Below are 22,988 nucleotides of genomic sequence, written 5' to 3'. Positions count from 1 at the left end.
CTCGACATCGTGGTTCATCCGATGACATCATCGAGGAGCATGTGGGAGCCAACATGGGTATCCAGATCCCGCTGTTGGTTATTGACCGGAGAGTCTCGGTCATGTCTGCATGTCTCCCGAACCCGTAGGGTCTACACACTTAAGGTTCGGTGACGCTAGGGTTATCAGGAAGACAAGTATGTGATCATCGAATGTTGTTCGGAGTCCCGGATGAGATCCCGGACGTCACGAGGAGTTCCGGAATGGTCCGGAGGTAAAGTTTTATATATGGGAAGTTGTTAAACGGACACCGGAAAGTTTCGGGGTCATACCAGTATTGTACCGGGACCACCGGAGAGGTTCCGGGGTTCCACCGGGAGGGACCACCCCTCTCGGGGGGCCACTTGGGCTGCGTAGGGATAGAAGCCAGCCCCTAGTGGGCTTGGCGCGCCCCCCCTTGGGCCCATGCGCCTAGGGTTGGGGGGGAACCCTAAAGGGGGCGCACCCCCTTTGCTTGGGGGGCAAGCCCCCACCCTTTGGCCGCCGCCCCCCTCTAGGGTTTCCCCTAGAGGGCCGGCCCCCTTGCCCCTTCCCCTATATATAAAGGGGTGAGGGGAGGGCTGCAATACACCACAACTCAAGGCGCATCCCCTCCCCTCCCCAACACATCTCCTCCTCCGTACGTGCTCGGCGAAGCTCTGTCGGAATACTGCTGCACCAACTGCACCACGCCGTCGTGCTGCCCTTGGAGCTGCCTTCCTCAACCTCTCCTTCCTCCTTGCTGGATCAAGACGGAGGAGACGTCGACCGTCCCGTACGTGTGTTGAACGCGGAGGTGCTGTCTGTTCAGCACTTGGTCATCGGTGATCCGAATCACGACGAGTACGACTCCATCATCACCATCCCCTTGAACGCTTCCGCACTCGATCTACAAGTGGTATGTAGATGCAAACTCTTCCCTTGACTCGTTGCTTAGATGAACTCATAGATGGATCTTGGTGAAACCGTAGGAAAAATTTTAATTTTCTGCAACGTTCCCCAACAGATGGCTCCCTGCCGTGCCCTCCGGCTATGGTTCCGGTACCCTCGTCCCATGGTGGCTCTGTCATGGTCTCCAACCCTGCTCATCGTCGATGGACTGCTCAAGATCAAGCCATCCTGGGTGCTATTCAGTCTTCGCTCACTCCATCCGTGGCTGGCATGGTCGTCTTTGCCGCAACGTCGAGGGATGCATGGACCACGCTTGACTCGAGCTTCTCCTCGCAGTCGCTGGCACGTTCGTCTGCCATTCGCAACCAGCTGGGTGAGGTCAAGAAGAATGATCTCTCTGTCACTGCTTTCTTCAACAAAGTCAAAAGCTTGGCTGATACACTGTCCTCCATTGGGAAGTCGCTCCGTGATGAGGAGTTTACTTCATTCATTATTAATGGACTGGACGAGGACTATGACTCTCTTGTTGAAAACGTCAACGGACGTGACACGCCGATGCCACCCCGTGACCTCTATGCCTACCTCCTTAACACGGAACAGCGGCTCGCTGCTCATCGCTCTGTCGGAGTCTACACGGAGGGCCCTTCTGCGAACGCTGCTCTTCGCGGAGGTGCCCGTGGTGCCAAGCAGAAACCGCCGCCGCCCCCGGGCAACCAGCCCCATCCGCCCACTCCTCCAACGGCTGGTTGCAAGCGGCTTCACTACGAGGCATGTGGTGGTGGCGTCGAGTGTCAGCTTTGCGGTATTGAGGGGCACTTGGCGTCTCGGTGTCATCGTCGGTTTAAACGTGATTTCCTTGGCATTGGGAACAATGGGAAGGGTAACGAGAAGCAAGCTGCTCTTGCTACACAGGAGCCCGGATTCACTCCTTCATACTCTGTGGATCCTGCCTGGTACATGGACACAGGCGCCACGGATCATTTGACGAGCCAGCTTGACAAGTTGGCCACTGGACAACCCTACACCGGTCATGATCAGGTCCGCACTGCCAATGGATCAGGTATGCCCATCTCACATATTGGTCAGGCATCTCTTCTTTCCCGTACCACTAAAACCTTCCGTCTCCTTGATGTCCTCCGTGTTCCTTCAGTCACACGTAGTTTACTCTCGGTTCCTAAATTAACTCTTGACAACAATGTGTTTGTTGAGTTTCACCCTTTTCATTTTTTTTGTTAAGGACCGGGACACGAGGGACGTTCTTCTTAGTGGTCAAGCTCGCGACGGCTTATATGCGCTTGATGTGCCATGAGTGCTTGATGTGCCACGAGTGTCTCAAGTTTTCAGTGGCATATGGGTGTCGTCGTCGTAGTGGCATTCTCGCCTTGGCCACCCTGCCACTCCCATTGTGCGCCATGTGCTTCATCGTCATCATCTTCCCGTTGAGTCCAGTAATAAGGAGTTTCTAGTACGTGATGCTTGTCAACAAGGCAAGAGTCATTAGTTTCCCTTTTCTATATCAAGTCGTGTTGTCAAGGCTCCTCTTGAACTTGTGTTTTCCGATGTGTGGGGCTATGCCCAAACCTCTGCTAGTGGGCACAACTATTATGTCAGTTTCATAGATGCTTTCAGTCGGTTTACTTGGCTTTATCTTATTAAGCGCAAATCTGATATGTTTCATGTTTTCATGCAATTCCAAGCACATGTTGAACGGTTACTCAAGCACAAAATTATCCATCTTCAGTCTGATTGGGGGGGGGGGGTGAATACCGTAATCTTAACACCTTCTTTCAAAAGCTTGGTATCTCACATCATGTGTCTTGTCCTCATACACATCAGCAGAACGGTGCAGCTGAACGTAAGCACCGTCATATAGTTGAAACTGGGCTAACACTTCTTGCACATGCCTCTGTCCCATTTCGGTTCTGGAGCGATGCCTTTGTTACTGCTTGTTTTTTGATAAACAGGATTCCCACACGACTTCTTCACATGAAGTCTCCTCTAGAAGTGTTGCTTCATGAAACTCCAGATTACTCCTTCCTCAAAGTGTTCGGTTGTGCGTGTTGGCCACATCTTCGCCCGTACAATACGCATAAACTTGAGTATCGGTCGAAAAAATGCATGTTCCTCGGATACAGTCCTCTCCACAAAGGTTACAAGTGTCTCCATATTCCATCAAACCGTGTTTACATTTCCCGTGATGTTGTGTTTGATGAGACTGTCTTCCCTTTTTCCACGCTCACCTCACCCACTGACACTCCCGTCACCGAGTTGCACTCGTTTCCAGTGTTGCCTGATCAGTTTGTGGATGCTGCATACTCTCCTCTTTTGTTGCCTAACCATGATGCAGGGACTGGACGAGGTGCCCGAGTGGAGCTGCTTGATGATGACGGTGCGCCGCCTACGCCAGCTATGGCTATGTCGGCTGCCCCCGCTGATACGACGGCTGCCGCCGGCGTTGATCACGCGTGCATGCCCCATGCACGTGGATCCGCTGGCATGCCCGCATCGCCTGGGCTGGCTGGCCCGGTGGCCTCGTCGCCTTGGCCCGCGGCCTCGCAGTCGCCTAGGTCAGCTGACCCCGCAGCTCGATCCCCAGGCCGGCGGCCTCTCCGATCGAGGACGCGTGCATGTCCCATGCACGTGGGCTCACTGAAGCGCCCGTGTCGCCCGGTGCGCTCGTGTCGCCTGGTCCCTCGTCGCCACCCACGCCTGGCCATTCTTAGTCGACAACTCCAGGCCAGGTGTTGCACTTGACCGTGCCACCAGACGCGCTTGTTGACTCGCCTGCAGGCGCGTCCTCCTCACCACTCTTGGACAGTAGCTCCCATGTGGTGACAGCTCCATCGCCACCTCCGCCTGTCGTCCTGCGCCCTCATACTCGCAGCAAGAGTGGTATCTTCCAACCGAATAAGCGCATTGACGGGACTGTCGCATGGCTTGCAGCATGTGTGGCGCATGCTGAGGCAGATCCTATGACTGAACCACGCCACTTTCAGGCAGCACTTCGCATTCCACACTGGCGTGCTGCTATGGAGCAGGAGATCCGTGCTCTTCAGCAGAACAACACTTGGCGTCTGGTTCCACCTCCATCTGGTGTCAATATCATTGACTCTAAATGGGTATTCAAGGTGAAGAAACATGTTGATGGCTCCATTGAGAGGTATAAGGCACGCCTGGTTGCAAAGGGATTCAAACAACGGTATGGCATTGATTATGAAGACACGTCCAGTCCTCGTATTAAACCAACTACTATTCGTGTTCTTATTTCCTTGGTTGTTACTCGAGGATGGTCGCTTCGACAACTTGACGTTGAGAATGCTTTTCTTCATGGAGTTCTAGAAGAAGAGGTCTATATGCGTCAGCCGCCAGGGTTTGTTGATCCTGATAAGCCACATCATTTGTGTCGTCTTGTCAAGGCTCTCTATGGGTTGAAGCAAGCCCCTCGTACGTGGCATGCACGTCTTGGAGCTGCCCTTCATGCTCATGGTTTTGTGCCTTCTACAGCGGATACGTCTCTGTTTATTCTTCAGCGACCTGAGGTGACTATGTACATTCTAGTATACGTTGATGATATCATTCTTGTCAGTTCATCTACTGTTGCTACGGACCGGCTTGTGTCCTCTCTTGGTGCTGAGTTTGCTGTTAAGGATCTTGGGAGACTCCATTATTTCCTGGGTTTGGAGGTGTTTCATTCTGATGGTGGTCTGACCCTTTCTCAGAGGAAGTACTCTCAGGATCTTCTATGTCGTGCTGGTATGTTGCAGTGCAAGATTGCCACGACTCCTATGTCTGCCACAGACAAGCTGACAGCTCTTGATGGTGACTTGCTCTCTCCTGAGGATGCCACAGAGTATCACAGTATTGTTGGTGGGCTGCAGTACTTGCTCGTTACTCGACCAAACATATCTTTTGCGGTTAACCGTGTGTGCCAGTACCTTCATGCACCCCGTGAACCTCACTGGTCCGCTGTTAAGTGCATCTTGCGCTATGTTCGTCACACCGGTTCATATGGTCTCTATCTTCGGCCTGCGTCTTCTGGACTGATCTCAGCATTTTCTGATGCCGATTGGGCTGGTAGTCCTGATGATCGGCGATCCACGGGGGGACATGTTGTATTCTTTGGACCTAATTTGATCGCCTGGCAAGCTCGCAAGCAAGCTACAGTGTCCCGGAGTAGTACTGAAGCTGAGTACAAAGCAGTTGCTAATGCCACAGCTGAGATCATATGGGTGCAGTCATTACTTCGAGAGTTGAAGGTCTCTCCCACTCAGTCGCCTGTCCTTTGGTGTGACAACATCGGTACCACATATCTTTCATCCAATCCGGTATTTCATGCCCGAACGAAGCACATCGAAGTTGACTATCATTTTGTCAGGGAACGCGTTGCTAAGAAGCTTTTTTAGATCGAGTTTGTTTCTTCAAAGGATCAGCTTGCTGATATCTTCACTAAACCTTTGCCCTTGCCCTTTTTTGAAGGATGTCGACGCAATCTTAACCTTCTAAGTGTTTCAGGACATAGTTAAGATTGAGGGATGGTGTTAGATTAAGTATATATTAGGTATATGTGTTGTAACATAACTTATATTTGTACGGTTCCCTCTTATAAATATATGACAGCCGTACCCTCCTAGGGTATCGAGCATTGTTTCAAACCCTAATACATCTAACAATTTAGAAAACAAAAAAGGCACACAACATAGGTGCACTGTTAATCCAGTACCAACACCAATCAATACTGAGGACCTTCATCAGTTTGTACATCAAAATATATAGTCTTGTCTGCTCCAGGTAGCCATGTACTCCACCTGTGTCAACAAGCACCAGCTTGAAACCCAAACTTGCTGTCTTGGATATCATACACGACCCTGAATGATCTTGTTGCCCTGTTCCCCAGAATTGGAACCCCTGTCAGTCCGGCAACATCTGGCCGAAATGTGGAGCAAATTTTATCTGCTGACACTCGATAGAACACATTCTCTGACGGGAGCTTCAAGGTAGACCTTACAAATTTCATCTCCACCGTTGGCATGTCACGCCAGTTCGCTGAATCACTAGTGGACGTGAAACAGATTTCATTCTTTCCAGCTGCTTCTCGGGCATATCCCTTAGCTAGCATTGCCGCTGTGATCGCCTTGTCAAATGCACGAAACACCGGGGACAGAATGAACGTGTCGATCGTGCCAGAATCCAGTATTGTCATTCGAGTTGCGTAGACTGACGGGTCGACTTCAAGCCGTATCCCGTTGACTAACATGTCCAGCTGCTGAAGAGCATACACCGGGTTATCGCCATGCGAGCCATATTCGACCAACGGAATGAACTGTAAATTGAACCGATCATACGGTCCGATGGATAGAAAACCTCCATTTCTATTATTACCAGGAAAGCAGTGTGAAAATGCAGTGTAGTTCGTATGACGAACTACCTGAAGAAAGAAGGAGTAACTCGCACCCCCAAATCCAATAATGCCTGCATCAGCTGCATTGTACCTGTCATCTCCACTGCAGCCAAACAAGAAATCATCAATGCTGAAGTTGTTTCCTAAAGTGAGCTTGTCCTTGGCCAAGCTTCCGGCTGTGTACTCTTCTGATGCATATCTCAAGCTGTAAAGGCAGCTATCTTGCTCCTCGTTGCAGCCAAAGGGAATACCAAGTGTTTCATGCACATAACCACAATCTTCAGTTGAGCAGCCAACGCTTTGGTAAGTTGAGGACTGATGGGGCTCAAATATCCGTCCGGCCTCTTCATCTTGATTATGGCATCTTATCGGACAAGGTCGGCACTGAACCCAGGAAAGTGCCGATCCGCTGTCAATGGTGACGAGATTCATAATGGCGGGAGTGCCCAGACCGATGGCCATGAGGAACCGATCTTTATGGATTCTGTCGTCCTCAAAGGAATACCATGTTTCCTGTACATTTGCTATATGTGCTGATGCTTGTATGCATGGATGCATCTCATGGAACACTGGGAATTGAAAGGCACCATCGCCGTTCTGACCAAAATCTGCTAGCAGTAGACATAACACATTGGGTAATTATTAATTCAGAGAAGGATAAAATTCAAGCATCTGCTATAGATTTGAATTTAATTCACCCAACACATAATTAACTCCACTCATCTGTTAGTCATTGTTAATGCACTCAATACATAATATTTAGAAAACTCACAGAACACAAACTTGAACTTCACCATAGGTATAGGAGATGAGGAGCATGAGCTAGAGCATTACCGTAGGTTGAGGGGCATAAGCTAGAGCTGGCGCAGTACTGAGACGTATAGCTTAGTGCAAGCATCATGAGAATCAAGTAGTACTCCATGCCTAATGTTATTCTCCAGAGAAACTTTGCTTGATAAAACTTCACCAGGCAATATGTACTCTAGTTTCTTAGAGACATGCAAAACAAGCTCACCACCTACCCAGTCATGCCTATGACACTGCTTTCATTAATAGATACCATATGCTCAGTAACAAAATTATTAGCATGGAAAATGTTATTGGGACCTAAAACTAAATTATTACTGTGAAGATATTTTTGTAACTAATATGGCCAGGGTTTTTTATTCCGGTCAAAGAAATCCGGAAACCGGCCTTTCTGGCCAGCACCGGTAGTTGAAATACCAGACAGTTTTACAAGTTTTGCCCAAATTCAAAAAAATTGATCAAACTTTGAAATTTTTCAAATGATTTTGGATGAAAATTGACTGGGCCGGGAAACCGTCGTTTCTGGCCACCATCGGGGAAAATCGGAAACAGTAAAAAGTAAAACTTGATATAGGCAAGGTAATTTATATAGGAGTTTTGCGTCTGAGACCCATTGTGTGTTTTCTTTAACAAATAAGTATAGGTAAACAAAATGGAAAACACCTGGGGAAAATAAGTTATCACAAGTCAGCTGTAGCATTGCATCAGGTAGATTCCAACGTTCACCTTTAACAAAACCTACAAAAAGAAGAGGATATGTAAACTACAATTTGTCGCAGTTGAGGGCTTGAGGCTAGTGATTTGCTCACTGCAGTCATTCAACAGCGGCAAGTTTCATCAGTCGGTAAAACACCAGTCTGTGGAGTATCCCCACTGACGCCTATCCCCTCCCATGCATGGGTACCCGTTTGCCCTAGGATGGCTTAGAAGAGCCGCCCCAAGAGTGACAGTTTGATCCGGCATCACCGGCACATTGACATTTTTCAGCTTCCTCCTCCCATCAAAATAATCGGCGACGAGTCTCCGAATCGCCGGGATCATGGTGCTTCCACCAACCAGCACAATCTCGTCAAGCAGCTCCTTGTTCTCGTCTAGCCCAGCCTGTCTCATGGCACTTTCCACCAACGCCATGGCTTTAAGGAACAGGTCATGGTTCAGCTCCTCAAACTCTGCCCGGGTCAGCGAGCCCGAGAAATCGACGCCATCCACAAGCGACTTGATGCTAAATTCGGCAAGGTCTTGGCTGCTCAACGCCTTCTTGGCCTGCTCGCACGCCGTCCTCAGCCTGCCCAGCGCGGCGCCCTTGTCGTCGTTGCTCATGAGGTCCTTGCCGTGCTTCTTCCTGATCAGCTTGACAAAGTGGTCGACGATCCTCTGGTCCAATTCCTGTCCTCCGAGGAAAGGGTCCTCGTCTGCTCCCATGAACTCGAAGACGCCGTCCACGTACGGCATGACGCTCGCGTCTGACGTCCCGCCGCCGATGTGGAGGACGAGGACGTTGCCCTCGTCGCGCAGCTTACTGTGGAGGCCGTGGGCGACGGCGGCCGCGGTCGGCTCGTCGATCATCCTCGTGACGCGCAGGCCGGCGAGCTCCGCGGCCCTCAACATCGAATACCTTGACGGATCGTTGTACTGCTGCGGCACCGTGACGACGGCCTCCTGGATCGCACCTCGGTCGACTCCCTGAGCTTGGCCAACACCATGGCCGTGATCTCGTCGGCGCCGAGGTTCTTGACCGCGCCGTCTACTGACATCTTCACCTGAACGAAGGGCCTCTCGCGGCCTACGACTTTGTACGGCACGCGGGCCATGAGTCGCCGCACGTCCTCCTCCTCGCGCTCCAAGTCGCGCCTCTTCCCGAGCAGCCGCTTGAAGCCGAAGATGGGAGCGGCGTGGTTCTTGGCGTCCTCGCCGACCAAGACGGATCCGTCGCCGGGGAAGGCCACCCAGGTTGGGATGCAGAGCTGGAACATGGTCTCCACCTGGCCATGGCGAAATCATTCAGCGGAGCTTCAGCACCCCGGTCCGTCTATCCTGTACGTCCATACACATGGGGATGTGTGTCGCATATTTTCGTTAGGATCACGTGGCACGGCTGTGGTTTGTAGGGGTTCCCCACCGTGATCCGGCCTACGTACGCCCTAGTAGGAATACTGTTCCAGGCGTCTGCTGCTTGTCCAGACTCCAGATAAGGACAGATACATGTGGGCATCTTCACAAGGGACGCAGTGAACGGACGCGTGAATTAGCATCCATCTAGTCTTTGCATAGCGCTCCCCCGATGAGCATGCTCTGCGGCGAGGACGGCGGATTCATCTGAGTTCGACCATGGAGAGGGACGGAGTTGAGTAGCTGCATCAGTTGCTGGATAGGGAAAAGGGAGGCAGAACATCAGATTGTCCGGCGGATTGGCAGGCGGACACAGAAGTGCACCGCCGACGAGGAGTTCAGCACCGACGACGAGGATCTGTACCCCGGAAAAAGCGGCAGAGCAGGGGAGCTGATTATAGCACCTGCAGTTCGTTGTGACGGAAGATAACTAACAGCGCCCTGCCCAAATCATACAGATTCTGTGCAGCCAATTAGTACATGTGGTCGTCCGACGGAGCGGCGCAGGCGCGGCCGTGCTCGCACTCCATGGGAACGCCGCCTCGGAGCTCATCCATAGAACTATGCCCTGAGAACGAACAAGGTGTTGGTGATGGGGGGACGAGATGCTCGGAGTCACGGGCGTGTGTCCATACACTAGCGGCACAAACAGACAATACTACGCAGAGCCTACGATCGACCAGAACCTGCATGCGGTACTGTAGCAATGCGTACCGTAACCCAGGACTGCCACGGTAATGGCTTCGCATAAACGGCCCTAACTGAGACGCATCTCGAGGTTCAGCGCTCGGGACCAAGCGCCAGGATAACGCGACCCCGGTGCGTAAGCTTTAAAAATCTGCTTTCCTGGCCATGGCCGTGGCTGTAGCCGGCGACGCACGAGTTGGTGTTGCCCAAGTCGATGGCGATCACCGGAGACGGGGAGTGGGGCGTCTCGTCGTTGCCGCTGAACGCGCCCGCCTGGGCCTGGCCGAGCACAAGAAAACACGACGCAAGGATCGATACGAGGAGGATGGCCGCGACCCTGACGCCAACCATCGCCATCGCTCTTGATCGAGGCTTCTCTATTTTCTGAGCAAACCGCCGGCCGTGATGTTGTTTATGGGCCCGAGTTTCGATCCATCTCTAGTCGGAAGTAGTATCCGAACGCGAATCCAGGAGCTGTTTTTCCCAACTCGGTCTCTTTTTTTTATCAATTTTTTTCTTTTCTTTTGACAATCAAACACCTCCTTTATTCATTTTTTATTGATTTCAATTAGTATATATATATATATATATATATATAGTAAGAAAAAGCCTAGACCTTAAACTCGTAGACAAAAACTAACGAGTCTATTTAGGACGCATATCTTTTTTGAGGGCAAAGCAAAGCTTTTACTTAACGGTGTACGGGCAAATCGCCCGAAACACAGACAGCCACAGCGGGCGGTACATCAGAGTTCCAACTGACTCTATCATTCGGCATACATGATAAACCGATTTTTGCTAGTTCATTTGCTACAGTGTTTGCACTACGACGACAAACGGAAACAGATTGTTTGGAGAACCACATCTTCAATTGCGACTTTGTATCCTCTATGATGGCCACAACAGGTGAAGAGTCCACTTTGATGAGGTCCAGCGCCTGATGCAGAAGCTGAGAGTTCGTTTCAAAGATCACACGAAGAGCCCCCACCTCGGTCGCCATGGCCACAACCTCTGTAGCAAAAGGATTGGCGACGTGCTCTCTTTGGCCTGCTCGGGCTAACATCACATCCCCAGCATCATCCCGGATGACCACCCCCCAGGACACAAAGGTCTCGCCCGGGGTATACGCCCCATCAACATTGATCTTCACCATATTCGGCGCTGGTGGTTGCACGGAGGTACTCCTGTGTATTACAAAGAACTCGCCTTGTCAACTCCGTCGTCTGAACACCCAGCTCTCCCTCTCTGAGTTTGTTTCTGTTGTTCCACCAATGCCACCAGAAGGTGAGGATTTCAAAAATAAATAAAAATTTATTAATATATAGAAAATAAAAATTACATTTTATGTTTTGTTAATTATGCAAATTATGATGTGAATACTTTTTTAATTTATAATTCGAATATATGGATAATTTTTATTTAATAAGTGAGTAATTTATTATTTAATTATTTAAATATATAATTATATATATTATTTGTATCATATGATTATAATATACATATATTATGTAAACTTATAAAAAGTAATAGTGCAAAATGGGTCGCACGGAGTGTATTCCACTATAATATTCAATTACTTTTCCTTTTTTTATGGCCTTATTGTTCATGCCCGAGTTCAGATGAGCCCGGGTGAGCTAGGGCACCTAAAAGCCGCACTCGTTTTGCCGATGTTCTATTGCTACAAGTAACACAAAGTTAGTTCTTGGATTAAAAAATGTTCAAGGCAGTCAAATTTGTTCGTCCATTCAAAATTCGTTATTTAAAATGACAAATTGTTCTCAGATTCAAAAACGTTCATGACAAATTGCTCTCAGTCAATATTGGTCAAATAGGATTTTCCGGTGACGGCTGCTTGTTTTCATTCCTTCCCCGCCCCAGCCCGTTCCGCCTTTCGCGCCATAGACACCGCCTCCTTCCCCGTCTCGCCGTCGCCTCGCCTTCAACCGCTCCCTCCCCGAAACCCTACACCCCTAGCGGCGGCTAAGCTTCCGCTAGAACCTTCCGCCGCCGCCGCCATGGCCTCCTCCCACTCCAGCATCGACGCCGCTCTCAAGAGTAAGAGCGCCCCCCCCCCCCCCCCCCCCCCCCCCCCCCCCCCTCCCTGTTATTGAATGCTGTATGAACAAATTTAGTCTTCCTTGTTTGGAACGCTCGAGTGGTGCTTGTGCATTGCGGACGAATTTGGGGTCGGGCGGTTTCCCTGCGAACTTCAGATCCGCACTTTCCCTGCGAGTTTTCCGATGGAATTTCGATTTGCTCATTTAGGCGAAGGCGAAACCCCCAAATGTTGTTCTCAAGGAAGAGACCCCAAATCCGAGACTTCACGAAATCAGTGGGGCGAGTGGCCCGATTTGGTGTCTCGTCTGTGCAAGTTTCATCCTGAACCCTGCCCCTTCTGCTCGTTCAAATGATTCTGATGTCTGACCTCAGCTTGTCCCTGCGATTTCTCCTTGCTAGAACTAGCAAAGAAGAAGGGCCTGCGGGGAGCCAAGGACGCGAATGGGGAAACCATGCTTCATTTCCCTTCGAGCCAGGGCTGCCGGGTGAGCTGCCGGTTCCTGTTGGAGGAGGCGGGGCTTGATGTCAACTCGGAGTCAAAGACAGGTGCACATTCGCATGCAGCTAGCTGAAATATTGTGCATCCATGGAGGAAGTTCTTCTCCTTTTGTTACTACTGAGATGTTGTGTTCCCCTTGCAGGTGTGGCACCCATGTTCTTCTTCGCCGCACTCCAGGGGAATGTCCAGGTTACGGGGTACTTTCTTGATCACGGCGGTGACCCTGCCATGCCTGACGAGAGGGGCTCCACACCGCTGCACAATGCAGCAGCGGCAGGTGCACTTTCTCATTCCTGGGTTCACTCTCAGCCCCTGAATGACATTGCTTGCACAGCTTTGGCAAAAAGGGAAAAACAAACATTAGTTGCCTACAATTACTGTCTACTGCATATATATACCCCGTGAGTAGGGGTGCAGGGCGGCACCCGATCCGCCCCGCTCCGTAGTCAAAACAGGGTCAGGTCAGTTATAGCAGATTTTCAGGGACGTAGTTCAGCTTGAACTAACTTTTCACTTTTGCGGGCTTAAGCGGGACGCCACCCTGCATCCCTACTGTCGAGGCTTACTGGCTTAGGTTCTGATCATTGATCTATCTGGATATGTACTGCATTTTGTTGTGCCTCCAGGGCACTGCGAGACTGTAAGGCTATTGCTGTCGAAAGGAGTTAATCTGAATCCTATCCATTACCAAGGGACACCATTACACTTGGCTGCTGTGGAGGACCAAGATCAGGTTGTAATGGTTCTGCTGGAGCATGGGGCTGATGTAAGTTGTTTATTTCATGGTTACCTAACTGGACACATATCCATATATATTGGGAATCAAATGCTATAATTTTTTTCATTTGGCGTGAAGATCAAATGGTTTATTCTTGGAGGTGCATTGTTGCACTTGGTGGCATGTTAACAATATCCATCTGACTATATGTTCTCAAAATCGTGATTCATTTCCTTTTTCAGCCCAATAAAGCTGTTCATCACGTATTTTCATACCTCATGATGACTGTCTGTGGGAAGTCCTTGAAATGCATGAGGCAACTTATTGAGGTCCAATAGCTTACTGACTTGATGCATTTTCTTATGTTCTTTTTCTATTTGAATGTGTTCTGATTCCTTAAGCTGTTAACCATAACTTGTTGGGTAGAAAATCCAGATTAGTAAACCAGCCTTGTTTTCCTATTGAACTTACTATCATGATTACTGCATAAATCCTACCTCTAAAGATTACCCTACTTTTATTTATAGACTGGTGCCGATGTGAACGCTCGTGATTACTCTGGGCCAACTCCTTTTACGGAGGTTGTTGCTGATGGCTTAACCGACTTTGTCAAGGTCTTGCTAGATGCTGGAGCCAACCCTAACATCCCTAACCAGGTGGCTCTGTTCGTCCCTGTGTTTACTGCTCTAATGCTTTGAGAGTTGTGATCTTGACGCCTCTCTCCCCGCATGTCTGATGCTGAGTTGAATCTAGCTAAAGCCTCTGCGGAGATGAGTGCATTGTACTGATTGTTCATGTGTCAAGTAAATAATTCACAGTAGGTTTATATTCTAGTTGCATCTGTTTTGGTTTGCTTCAGAGTTTGTACTGCATTGACCTAGTCAGACATCCCAAGATTGCAGCTCCAGTGCTAAGTGTCACAACAGGTTTTACATATCTCATCGCAGAATTAGGATACTGGTAGGTCAAAAAATTTTATACAACAGCTTTTACATCTCATCTGAGAAACATGATACTAGTAGGTCCCTAGACTTCCACTTTTGTTGTTTCTCTAAGACCATGATCATACTTAACCACACTGACTATAATTGGAGAGGGAGTACTGTGTCTAGCTTTACTTCAACTTGTTTTCTGTTCATATAACAGTATCTAAGACCGTTACTGTCTGTGGGATGAATTAAGTAATATATCATTTTATCATAAGTTTCTTGATGAATGAAAATATAGTGACATTACTCGCTTTGTTATTTTTGCACTGGATTGTATAGCATCTTATTGTTTGTTTCATGTTATAGCATGGAGCAATACCTATCGAGCTAGCAGCAGATAGTGATCGACACAAGCTTGTTCAAATTCTATTCCCTAGGACAAAACCAATTAAATCTCTGCCAGATTGGAGTGTTGATGGGATAATTAAAACTGGGAATTCTCCAAAAATCAATGCTCCTCCGGTATGTACTCCTGAAGTTTAATGCATGATTGCTTAGTATTTTCTATTTAGACAATAGTAATTTTTTGCCCGTCTTATAGGTTATACCCCGTCCTCCTTCGACGGAGTAAAAAGTCCTCAACAAAGCACACATATTCATGAACTCTGTTTACATGCATAGATAGCTTATACTACATCCTTCTTCAATTGTTTGCCACTTGGACTATGTCGCGGTGCTGCTAGCAAGCTTTTAGGCTAGCTGCTGTTGGGCGTTCTCTGATAGGACAGAAGTTCTGATGTTGTATATTGTATACTAGTGTTAGGGGGCAGCCCTCACCCCTGGGGTCAAGATAGAAGAACTATTCTTCTATTCTTGCTTTATTCCTCATAGGGGGTCCTTTATATGAGTAAAATGCACAGAACCACCGCTTTAGCGTCATAGCTCTCGGAAAACCACCACTTTACAAAATGTGACACTTTCCACCGCACCGAAAATCTGACAGTGGCAAAAAACACTGAACCAAAACTTGATCTCGTTTTGACGTGTCCGATCGCGCGCGGGTTGACAACGGTGACGGCGGCCCGGTCGCTTCAGACAGAGCAGTTAACGGTGCGCCGTCACCGTTGTCGGCCCGCGCGCGATCGGACACGTCAAAACGAGATCAAATTTTGGTTCAGTGTTTTTTGCCACTGTAAAATTTTTGGTGCGGTGCAAAGTGTCACGTTTTGTAAAGTGGTAGTTTTTCGAGAGCTATGACGCTAAAGTGGTGGTTTTATGCATTTTACTCTTTTTATACAGAGGCCTAACAATCCAACAATTCATAGATCTCATCCCTAATTGGCTCAAGGCCCAAGGTAAAGGGTATCTTGCTAATTTAAATGATAGACCACCTAACATACAGATTGGGAACTGCAGTGGTGGGGTCATGTATTTCCGTGCGCAATGCTGTAAAGTATGTTGAGTTTGACATGTCTTGAGCATGTAAAACTATGTATGGGAATGGGATATGCTTCTTCTTTTGTGAAGTTGAGCTATTCTAGTTCTATATCCCAATGACATCACTTTAGTCATTTTGTATACTAGATCATAATTGAGCAATTGACAGCTAGCTACATTTTTAGATTGGTAATGCAGGGTTAGATGTTCCACGAGCTGCAGGCCAAACCATGAAAGCAATTATGGAACTACTGAGAGGTACAGTACTTCTTTTTCTCTTTGTGCTTTTCAAGTACTCCCTCTGTTCCAAAATTTACAGTATATTTAACTTGAGGAGGTTTGCTGTTATATCTGGCTACCTTTTGTGTGAATCCATCCTACATTACAGGGTTGGCGTTTAGTTTCATGTTTTGTAGTTAATCTTGATTGCATTTACTTAATTGTACCAGGCTTCTTCATGCTGTAATCATTGTGCCAGATAGCGAGTCATAGATTGCATAAGACAATGATGAATTGATGATGCATCTTTCTCTGTCGGCCTTTATTTGTGTACTGTTTATTACTACTATGATTACCTAACGCTTCTTTTTAGCATGATAATTTCTTTCCTCTTTTTTGACAGTTTGTACTATGTACCCGTTGCTGGTCTTTTTGCTTGCCATCCTTCTATTATCTACTGGGGTGCATTCCATCAGACATGATACAAGTTTCAGTGAGGGCACTTGTCGATATGACATGATCAGTCTTGCAGTCCTCTCATGCATGCAACCGGACAAGTCATGGAAGTCACCCTCAGTCTCATGCTGCAAAGCACTGATACATGCAATTGACGAGTTGCCGGCTAGCGGTGAGAATGGAAAGTGTTGTTTATGCCGTTTCATGAGGGCAAAGCTTCATTATCCTGAATTGGCAGCAACATATATCTCTTGCCATGGAAAGGACAGAGCTGTTGTTGCAAAATGGTCGTTTCCTGTCGTGGTATGCGGCAAAGGTGTGGTGTTCTTGTCATGCAATTTGCTCAAGACAAATCAGTAGAAAGATTGAATAGGAATAGAAGCTCTATTATACATTTGCAAAGAATTATAACTTTTGTTTTCTTTGTCCACTCAGCTTGTTCACGAAAAGAGATTGCCCCTCCTTGTAAGGAGACCGTCATGGAGAGGCCTCCGTCAAATTCACATGGCAGCAAGATCCTTTTTATCTTGTTTGCAGCTGTCTTCATCATTCTATTGATCTTCATCTTGTACCTCTGGTGGGTCAGGCGGGCTGCCCCAGGGCGACGCGAATCTCTACCGTTAATGCCAATTCAAAAGCAGGCCAGATCATCTCCCGGGAGTGGCGGCCGCCGACAATCCTTTGGGCGGCTGAAGGAGCGTCGGCCATCTGGATAGTGAAGCACTTATTCTTGAAAAAAACCTTGATCGTCAACGGGTTCAGACTTGCTGTTGTCTTCCTGCTAGTGCAGCACATAGCTGTTTTCTCTCTGAAGGCTTGTTTAGGGATCATACTGGTACTTTCTTAACGTGCTGCAAGTGACTGGTTGCATCGTTACATACAGAGCCAAAATATTTTCACAGAATTTTTTTCCTACTGTTAGGTCCATTGTATTGGATTGCTGTTGGCAAAACTTCTAGTGTCAAATGTATTAGTATAGTTTGGAAATGTCGTCGTCTCATGCTGATTGTTTCATCGCCATGTCACTGGACAGTTACAGTGTTAGTGAAGTCTGCATGTATAAATTTCTCGTTTGCAAAGTAAAAGGACATCGTAAAGAAGTTACTCCTTCAGATACCTTCTTTCTTTTTTCTGGAAACATTTTTCGTTTGAAACAATATATATGCATGTGAATATGTTTGTTGTCGAGTAGTTCCTTGGGCCTTCTTCCTCTTCCTATGTGATCTCTTTGCTTCAGTGAGTTCATCTTAATGAATGTACTTTCTCCGTTTCAAAATGTTCCAAAATTTAGTGTGTGTGTGTGTCTATATATATATATAAGAAAATTGTTATGTACTCTTGGGAGTACGTACTCTCGCTCCTCATATACCACATAGATGAATCTTTTATAGCTTATTATTATTTTTAATATACTTCATTAATAATTACTAGATACTCTAAAATGGATTTCATGAAAAAAAATCATGTGTGCCTCATATTTTCAAAGGTTTACGTATATACTGATTTGTTTGTACGTGAAAAAGGTATATTGCAAAAAGTAGGTCGTAAATGATATTTTTTTTAACAAAACTTGTATTGAGGTATCTTAGAATATTTAATGAAGTATATTGAGAATGATAAGGGGTATAATCAATGCATATACGAGGTATATTGAAGATGGGAATACATACTTCCAAGAATACAGAAAATGATTATATATATATATATATATATATATATATATATATATATATATATAGAAAATCTATTAAGAACCAGACTTGTTAAGAATACAGAAAATAATTCTTCACCCCGATCCATCCAGCGAGCCAGACTCCCTCGGTCCCACCCGGGCCAGAGACCACCGCCAGTCCGCTACCCACCCCACCGAAAGCTACAAACCGTTTCATGGTAGCCCACGAGGCCATGACCCGGTGTCCCCACTCCCCAGTTCCTCAACAGCTCGTGAGTGTTGAGCGGCAGTTTTGACGGTGAATGGCGGGCGGCACCTGGCTTGGTGGTCGGCGGCATGATGCTCAGCGGGTTAGATCGGCGAGAATGGATTCAGACGCGAAGCATTTTGAGCAGGCGCGTGGCCTCGATGTCGGGGCAGCGCAGCAGGTGGTGGTCGCGGCGGCGCTGCAAGTGGTGGTCGCGACCGCACTGCTAGTGGTGGTCACGGCGGCGTTGGTTCGACCACGGTCGCCACGGACTGTAGAAGGACGAGCATCCCGCGCCGCCACCGGTATTTAAGTTCGTGCTCCTCCCTTGCACATGACACAGCGAGCACGCTGCCCTTCTTCTCCTTGCATGCGGCTGCTAGCTCTTCCTCTTACACCACGTCACCTTTTTCTGCTAGCCCCTTTCCTCCTGCTATATAGCATCTTTATTGATCTGATGATTGCCTTCAAAAATTTCACTGCTTAGGTGTCCTCCGTAATTCCCTTTGGATCTCATTCTGTGCTGCCTCATTTCTTGCACACGAGGTGTTTGTTTTAATGCCTGAATGGGAACTGCTACTGACAATGTGCTCAAAGGAGACTCTTAACAGCGATATATTGATAGGTATGCCATGATTGATTATCTTGTTGTTTGTTTCATCTTTGTACAATTACTGATTTTGGAATCTTATGTTGCATATATATCTGCCATATAGTTTATGATGTCCAATAAGGTTAGCTCTGCATTAGGATGCTTATTACCTCACTAGTCCAGCCAAAGCTAAGCATGTCTGCGTATGAAAAGATCCATCTAGCATCAGTCTCCTTCTCAATGTTCAGTTTACATCCTTAATTTCACGATAATGCTTCTTGTAGTAACCTTGGAGGTGATTTTTTTTTGGAAAGCCATGATGGATGTTGGGAGTCGTTGCCGAGAGTATGCAGGCATTTATTTCTTTAAATCTACAAAAGCTAACAAACATAAAACAGAAGCTACCAAAGAAAATTCAGTTTAAAGAAAGATGCATCAGTCCACCTTGGTCTTTTATGCTGAGTTCATCAGTCAACTCCTTTATTCTTCCATGTTGCTCGCTTGACACTGTCTTCAAATCTGTAAGCTTATTTATTTTTATTCTGCAAGCTTTCTCTGATTAAACAATATCTCAACATGTTTCTCCAAATTGCGTACTTCCATTCTTGCACCTTCCAGCTCAACAGAAAATTGTTTTGCATAAGATTCAGCTTCCCTTTTCTGAGATGCAATCTCTGATCCGATTGTGCTAATTTGCACATCTTTTTCCTGAAGTTCCTGCTGCAACTAAAGAACAATCTCCTTAGTTCATTTGTGTTGCCTTCTTTTACTACGCCAAGTAGTTTTTACAGACGCACCTAATTGCTCAACTACTGATTTTACATATGGTCATATGAAAATAAATGGTTCTACCCAGCAGAATTGCTCGAGTTATCAGGAGACATTCCAGTCATTCCTTCAATCTCAGAACCATACCGAAGATCATTGCAATCAGTGGGATTCATGATGCTATGTTTCCTATTTTTTTCCTTGGGCTCATTCTGTGACTATTTTTCTATTTGATGGATGTTACTTGCCGTGTGTCGTCGTTCCTTGGTTATTAGATGTGTTTTGCTGCATGAGGAGTTTTGCATCCTGGGTTGCACTTGTTATGTTCTGTTCCGGAGTTCCTGTAAGAGCTGGTACCCAGCAAACTATCGCTTTTGTTAAAGCAGGGATCGAACCTTTTGTCCAAAAAGGTTATCTACATTTTACATTATATGCTTACTTGTGGTTGTATTCTTGTATTTAACACTCTGTAACTGCATTTTGTTAGGAACACTCCATTTTTTCCATTGGTGGGTGGTCATCGATTCGCAGTAGGCCAACTAGTCGTGCAACATCGCTAGTGGTCCTCAGTGTCAGGTTTCGTTGACCGTTGGCTTGCTTATTCATGTGCTTTGCATCTCCTCCCTGCAAGATGGTCAGTAACCAGGTCTTCGCCGATAGAGCTCTCCAGTGTCGCCCCCTCCCCATAAATTGGTAGGAGTATATGTCTATTTATCCGCCCAATATGGTTATATTTATTAAAGAAGTTTAGTTATCTGCCCATAAGTCTGAATCTTTATTGACTTGTGGCTTCTTTGCTATGGTTGATTTTTTGTTATTACTAGCATGTTCTAATATGGACTGTCGCCTTGTGTCCCCTTGATAACTGATTGAAACTCCCATCTAAAAATTAGCATGTACGGTCTTATTTGTTATGTTCCTTAAAAAAAAATGTTCAGTACAAATTTCATCATGGATGTAAATTATCTTGTCAAGCTTTGAAGCTCATAATCTTAGAGATTTATGTTTACCTCTTTAGGAGGAGATATCACAAGTTTAAGGTTCCATTTGTTCTTTGACAATTTTCTCATTTTGACCATATTACATAATTCTACTAGTTTCTGTTCACTTTGGTTCACTACTTCATTCAGATTCACATATTACAATCTGTAGAACCTTTATTTTTCAATCCCTTTTTAATGTGATGTTCTAATCCAAATTAATGTTCTGCAGACAAAGGCTACTCAGTACAGTGATAAAGTTCTCTCCTATATCTTGTTCCATGATTTGAATTAATGCAAGCCTTTACCTGATTCATTGGAGAAATTCAGGCCATTAAAATTACATAGCTGCTCATATGTTAACAACCCAAAATGCTCTCTCTTGTGCCTGGTCGTTGTAATGTACTCCTCCGTAAACAAATATAAGAGCGTTTATATCACTACTTTAGTAATCTAAATGCTCTTATATTAGTTTACAGAGGGAGTACTTGTGTATGTCTGCTTGGACGCTTATTTTTACTATCAAATGGATATATATATATTAGCAATGAGAACGGCGTCAGTCTTATGTGTTATACCTTTACAACAGCACATCATGCATTCCCCCATTTTGTGATATGAAGTTCAGACCAAAAACTTGTCAGGATTGACTTTAATCTCATCCAAAAATTCGTTCCACATAGCCATAAATGTTCCTGTTAGTTATCAGTGAAAATTTTGGATTATTCCTATACGGCTTTACAGATAATAGCTTTTTCACCTTTATGTTCATGTTTTGAGTTCAAAATTATAATTAACTACAAATACCCGTGAAAATTCCAGTAATTCACAAACGTGTCTAGTACTGGTCATGCAAATTTTGTGATTATTTGGGCAATATGTTTTTGAGATAAGGTTTTGTTTCAGCTGGATGTTCAAATTGAGAGTTCAAAATTAAAAATGTGCTGAAGAAATAAAAAGGATTCCAGCAATTAATAAACGTTCTGGCCAGCAAACAGGTATAATACGAAATAATGTCAGAACAATGATTTTAGAGGTAATGACGTTCCAATATCTTTTGGACTACTAGAGTCATAATGAATAGCAGAACATATATTTCACATTCAAAAATACCTACAATTTTTTAACGCAGCCTTGTCATATTAAAAATTCAGATTGCCTCCTAATGCTGATTTTCTTCTCTTTTTTTTCCTCATCTAAACACGGTGAACATGCAGCCTTATCCAAAGAAATCATGCAATAACTTTATGGCGCAATCTCTCTTGTCCTCCTGGGCTTTTTTAGCGTTTCGGAAGGATTCTCTAGGCAGTAATCTTACTTCGCATGCAAACAATCTTACCTCACCTCCCATGGTCCCTTCGTGACCTTGTCCCGTGGTGGCACAGGACCAAGAACGTAATCTTACCACACAAGCAGTTTTCCTTATGGTTTGATGCACGCTGGTTCATGGCTAGGGTGTTATTCCTCACCCAGGGTGACGAATAGCGCGACCCTAAACTTTTAACAGTTCAAAAGTTATCAAAAAATATGAAATAAATATGGGAGCATCTCTCTAATGTAATAAGATGATTCAATGGAGGGATTTCAAAATATGCATCTATGTGTCCTCGGCAAAAATAATAAGCATTTCAGCTCACTGCGACATAAATATATACTGAACTATTTGTTTTTTTGTCCAGGACACATACAGTCATATTTTTTTAATCCCTCCGTTGGATCATGTTATATTATAGGTGTGTTGGTTCAGTATTTTTTTCAGAATTTTTGAGAATTTTTGCACCGTTGAAACCCTTAATTAGTTCTGTGGCAAGCACTTGTAGAAAATCCTACTCCTATATATATATATAACATGAACATCCACAATATACATAATTAATACCATTAGATTCATCACTGAGTATGATTTGTATTTTATTTGTTTACTATTTTAGAGCATCTTCAACAGGCACGCTATCGTAGTCGCGTGTTAAAAAAAACCGTTTTATTGCGCGCGCGGGGCCGAAACGCGTGCTCCAGCAGCCTCGCAATAACCGCGCGCGCCGTAAACTTGGTTCAGTGCGTGGAGGAAAACGACGTCACACGCTGGACATGGCAATCGGGCGCGCGACTCTCACTAACCGCTAGATCTGAAATCTCCAGGCGCCGCCGCCGCCGCCCGCACCTTCCCCCATTCGCTCCGACGACCTGTCGGCGCTTCCCCCGCCTATCCCGGCACGTCGCCGCTGCTTCCTTCACCTTCTCTCCTCGCAGCCGCCCCTTGAGCGCACCGTTCCTCCAACGAACAGCGCCCAACGGATGTTTGCATCTTGGCGCTCACAAGGTGTTTGACAAAACGCTTGCAAGGTATGTATTGCTTCAACTTTATATTTGTAAAATAAATTTGGTGCTTGTTGTTTGTAGTTTTAAACTAGTTTAAATTCAATATTGTAGATGAGTTCGTCTTACGGTTCTTCCGACGAAGAATTTGATATTCAATAGGAGGAGGACATCGCAATGATCCTAG

At 46.1% G+C, this 22,988-nt stretch overlaps 3 protein-coding genes and 1 pseudogene across 11 annotated transcripts; 2 read left to right on the top strand and 2 right to left on the bottom strand.

Moving 5' to 3' along the window:
* Positions 1–5,511: 5,511 nt before the first annotated feature.
* LOC123106575 (aspartyl protease family protein At5g10770) lies at positions 5,512–7,532 on the bottom strand. The gene is made up of 2 exons (XM_044528691.1): positions 7,142–7,532; positions 5,512–6,915 (listed from the first exon to the last, which is right to left on the bottom strand). The coding sequence occupies exons 1-2, from the start codon at positions 7,227–7,229 to the stop codon at positions 5,720–5,722; spliced, it is 1,284 nt and encodes a 427-aa protein (XP_044384626.1). The 5' UTR covers positions 7,230–7,532; the 3' UTR covers positions 5,512–5,719.
* Positions 7,533–7,784: 252 nt separating this feature from the next.
* On the bottom strand, positions 7,785–10,303 carry LOC123106574 (luminal-binding protein 5-like; annotated as a pseudogene).
* Positions 10,304–11,767: 1,464 nt separating this feature from the next.
* LOC123102306 (death-associated protein kinase 1) lies at positions 11,768–17,326 on the top strand. 6 transcript variants are annotated; one of them, XM_044523607.1, is made up of 11 exons: positions 11,832–11,965; positions 12,176–12,281; positions 12,368–12,514; positions 12,610–12,744; positions 13,094–13,233; positions 13,428–13,514; positions 13,713–13,841; positions 14,481–14,636; positions 15,737–15,809; positions 16,174–16,542; positions 16,662–17,326. In XM_044523607.1, exons 3-11 carry the CDS (start codon positions 12,421–12,423, stop codon positions 16,940–16,942), a joined length of 1,464 nt encoding a protein of 487 aa, XP_044379542.1. In that variant the 5' UTR covers positions 11,832–11,965; positions 12,176–12,281; positions 12,368–12,420; the 3' UTR covers positions 16,943–17,326. The 6 variants fall into 6 exon arrangements, 5 of the variants coding, with proteins under 5 accessions (XP_044379540.1, XP_044379541.1, XP_044379543.1 ...); XM_044523605.1 differs by lacking the exon at positions 12,176–12,281 and having other exon boundaries at positions 11,768–11,965; XR_006448896.1 differs by lacking the exons at positions 12,176–12,281; positions 16,662–17,326 and having other exon boundaries at positions 11,768–11,965; positions 15,750–15,809; positions 16,174–16,356.
* Positions 17,327–18,142: 816 nt separating this feature from the next.
* On the top strand, positions 18,143–21,641 carry LOC123102304 (uncharacterized). Of its 4 annotated transcripts, XR_006448893.1 has the most exons (4): positions 18,143–18,450; positions 18,633–18,770; positions 19,993–20,198; positions 20,718–21,641. XR_006448893.1 is itself a non-coding variant. In XM_044523604.1 (3 exons), the coding sequence occupies exons 1-3, from the start codon at positions 18,201–18,203 to the stop codon at positions 20,037–20,039; spliced, it is 435 nt and encodes a 144-aa protein (XP_044379539.1). In that variant the 5' UTR covers positions 18,143–18,200; the 3' UTR covers positions 20,040–21,641. The 4 variants fall into 4 exon arrangements, 1 of the variants encoding a protein (XP_044379539.1); XR_006448894.1 differs by having other exon boundaries at positions 18,143–18,458; positions 19,993–21,641; XR_006448895.1 differs by having other exon boundaries at positions 18,143–18,458; positions 18,633–19,915; positions 19,993–21,641.
* The last annotated feature ends 1,347 nt before the right edge of the window (positions 21,642–22,988 follow it).

Source organism: Triticum aestivum, chromosome 5A (assembly GCF_018294505.1).
Source record: "Triticum aestivum cultivar Chinese Spring chromosome 5A, IWGSC CS RefSeq v2.1, whole genome shotgun sequence".
Classification (NCBI taxonomy): Eukaryota; Viridiplantae; Streptophyta; class Magnoliopsida; order Poales; family Poaceae; genus Triticum; species Triticum aestivum.
Note: the sequence above shows the minus strand (reverse complement) of the source record. Positions and strands in the feature narration are given on the sequence as shown.

Excerpts from the sequence above, each read along its gene's own strand:
- LOC123102304 (XM_044523604.1), top strand. The coding sequence starts at position 18,201 with ATGGCGGGCGGCACCTGGCTTGGTGGTCGGCGGCATGATGCTCAGCGG. Across the intron at positions 18,451-18,632 it reads AGCATCCCGCGCCGCCACCG|GTGTCCTCCGTAATTCCCTT; the intron begins GTATTTAAGTTC and ends TTCACTGCTTAG. Across the intron at positions 18,771-19,992 it reads TAACAGCGATATATTGATAG|GAACACTCCATTTTTTCCAT; the intron begins GTATGCCATGAT and ends GCATTTTGTTAG.
- LOC123102306 (XM_044523605.1), top strand. The coding sequence starts at position 11,926 with ATGGCCTCCTCCCACTCCAGCATCGACGCCGCTCTCAAGA. Across the intron at positions 12,745-13,093 it reads GCACAATGCAGCAGCGGCAG|GGCACTGCGAGACTGTAAGG; the intron begins GTGCACTTTCTC and ends TTGTGCCTCCAG. Across the intron at positions 13,234-13,427 it reads TGCTGGAGCATGGGGCTGAT|CCCAATAAAGCTGTTCATCA; the intron begins GTAAGTTGTTTA and ends TTCCTTTTTCAG.
- LOC123106575 (XM_044528691.1), bottom strand. The coding sequence starts at position 7,229 with ATGGAGTACTACTTGATTCTCATGATGCTTGCACTAAGCTATACGTCT. Across the intron at positions 6,916-7,141 it reads CTTATGCCCCTCAACCTACG|ATTTTGGTCAGAACGGCGAT; the intron begins GTAATGCTCTAG and ends TACTGCTAGCAG.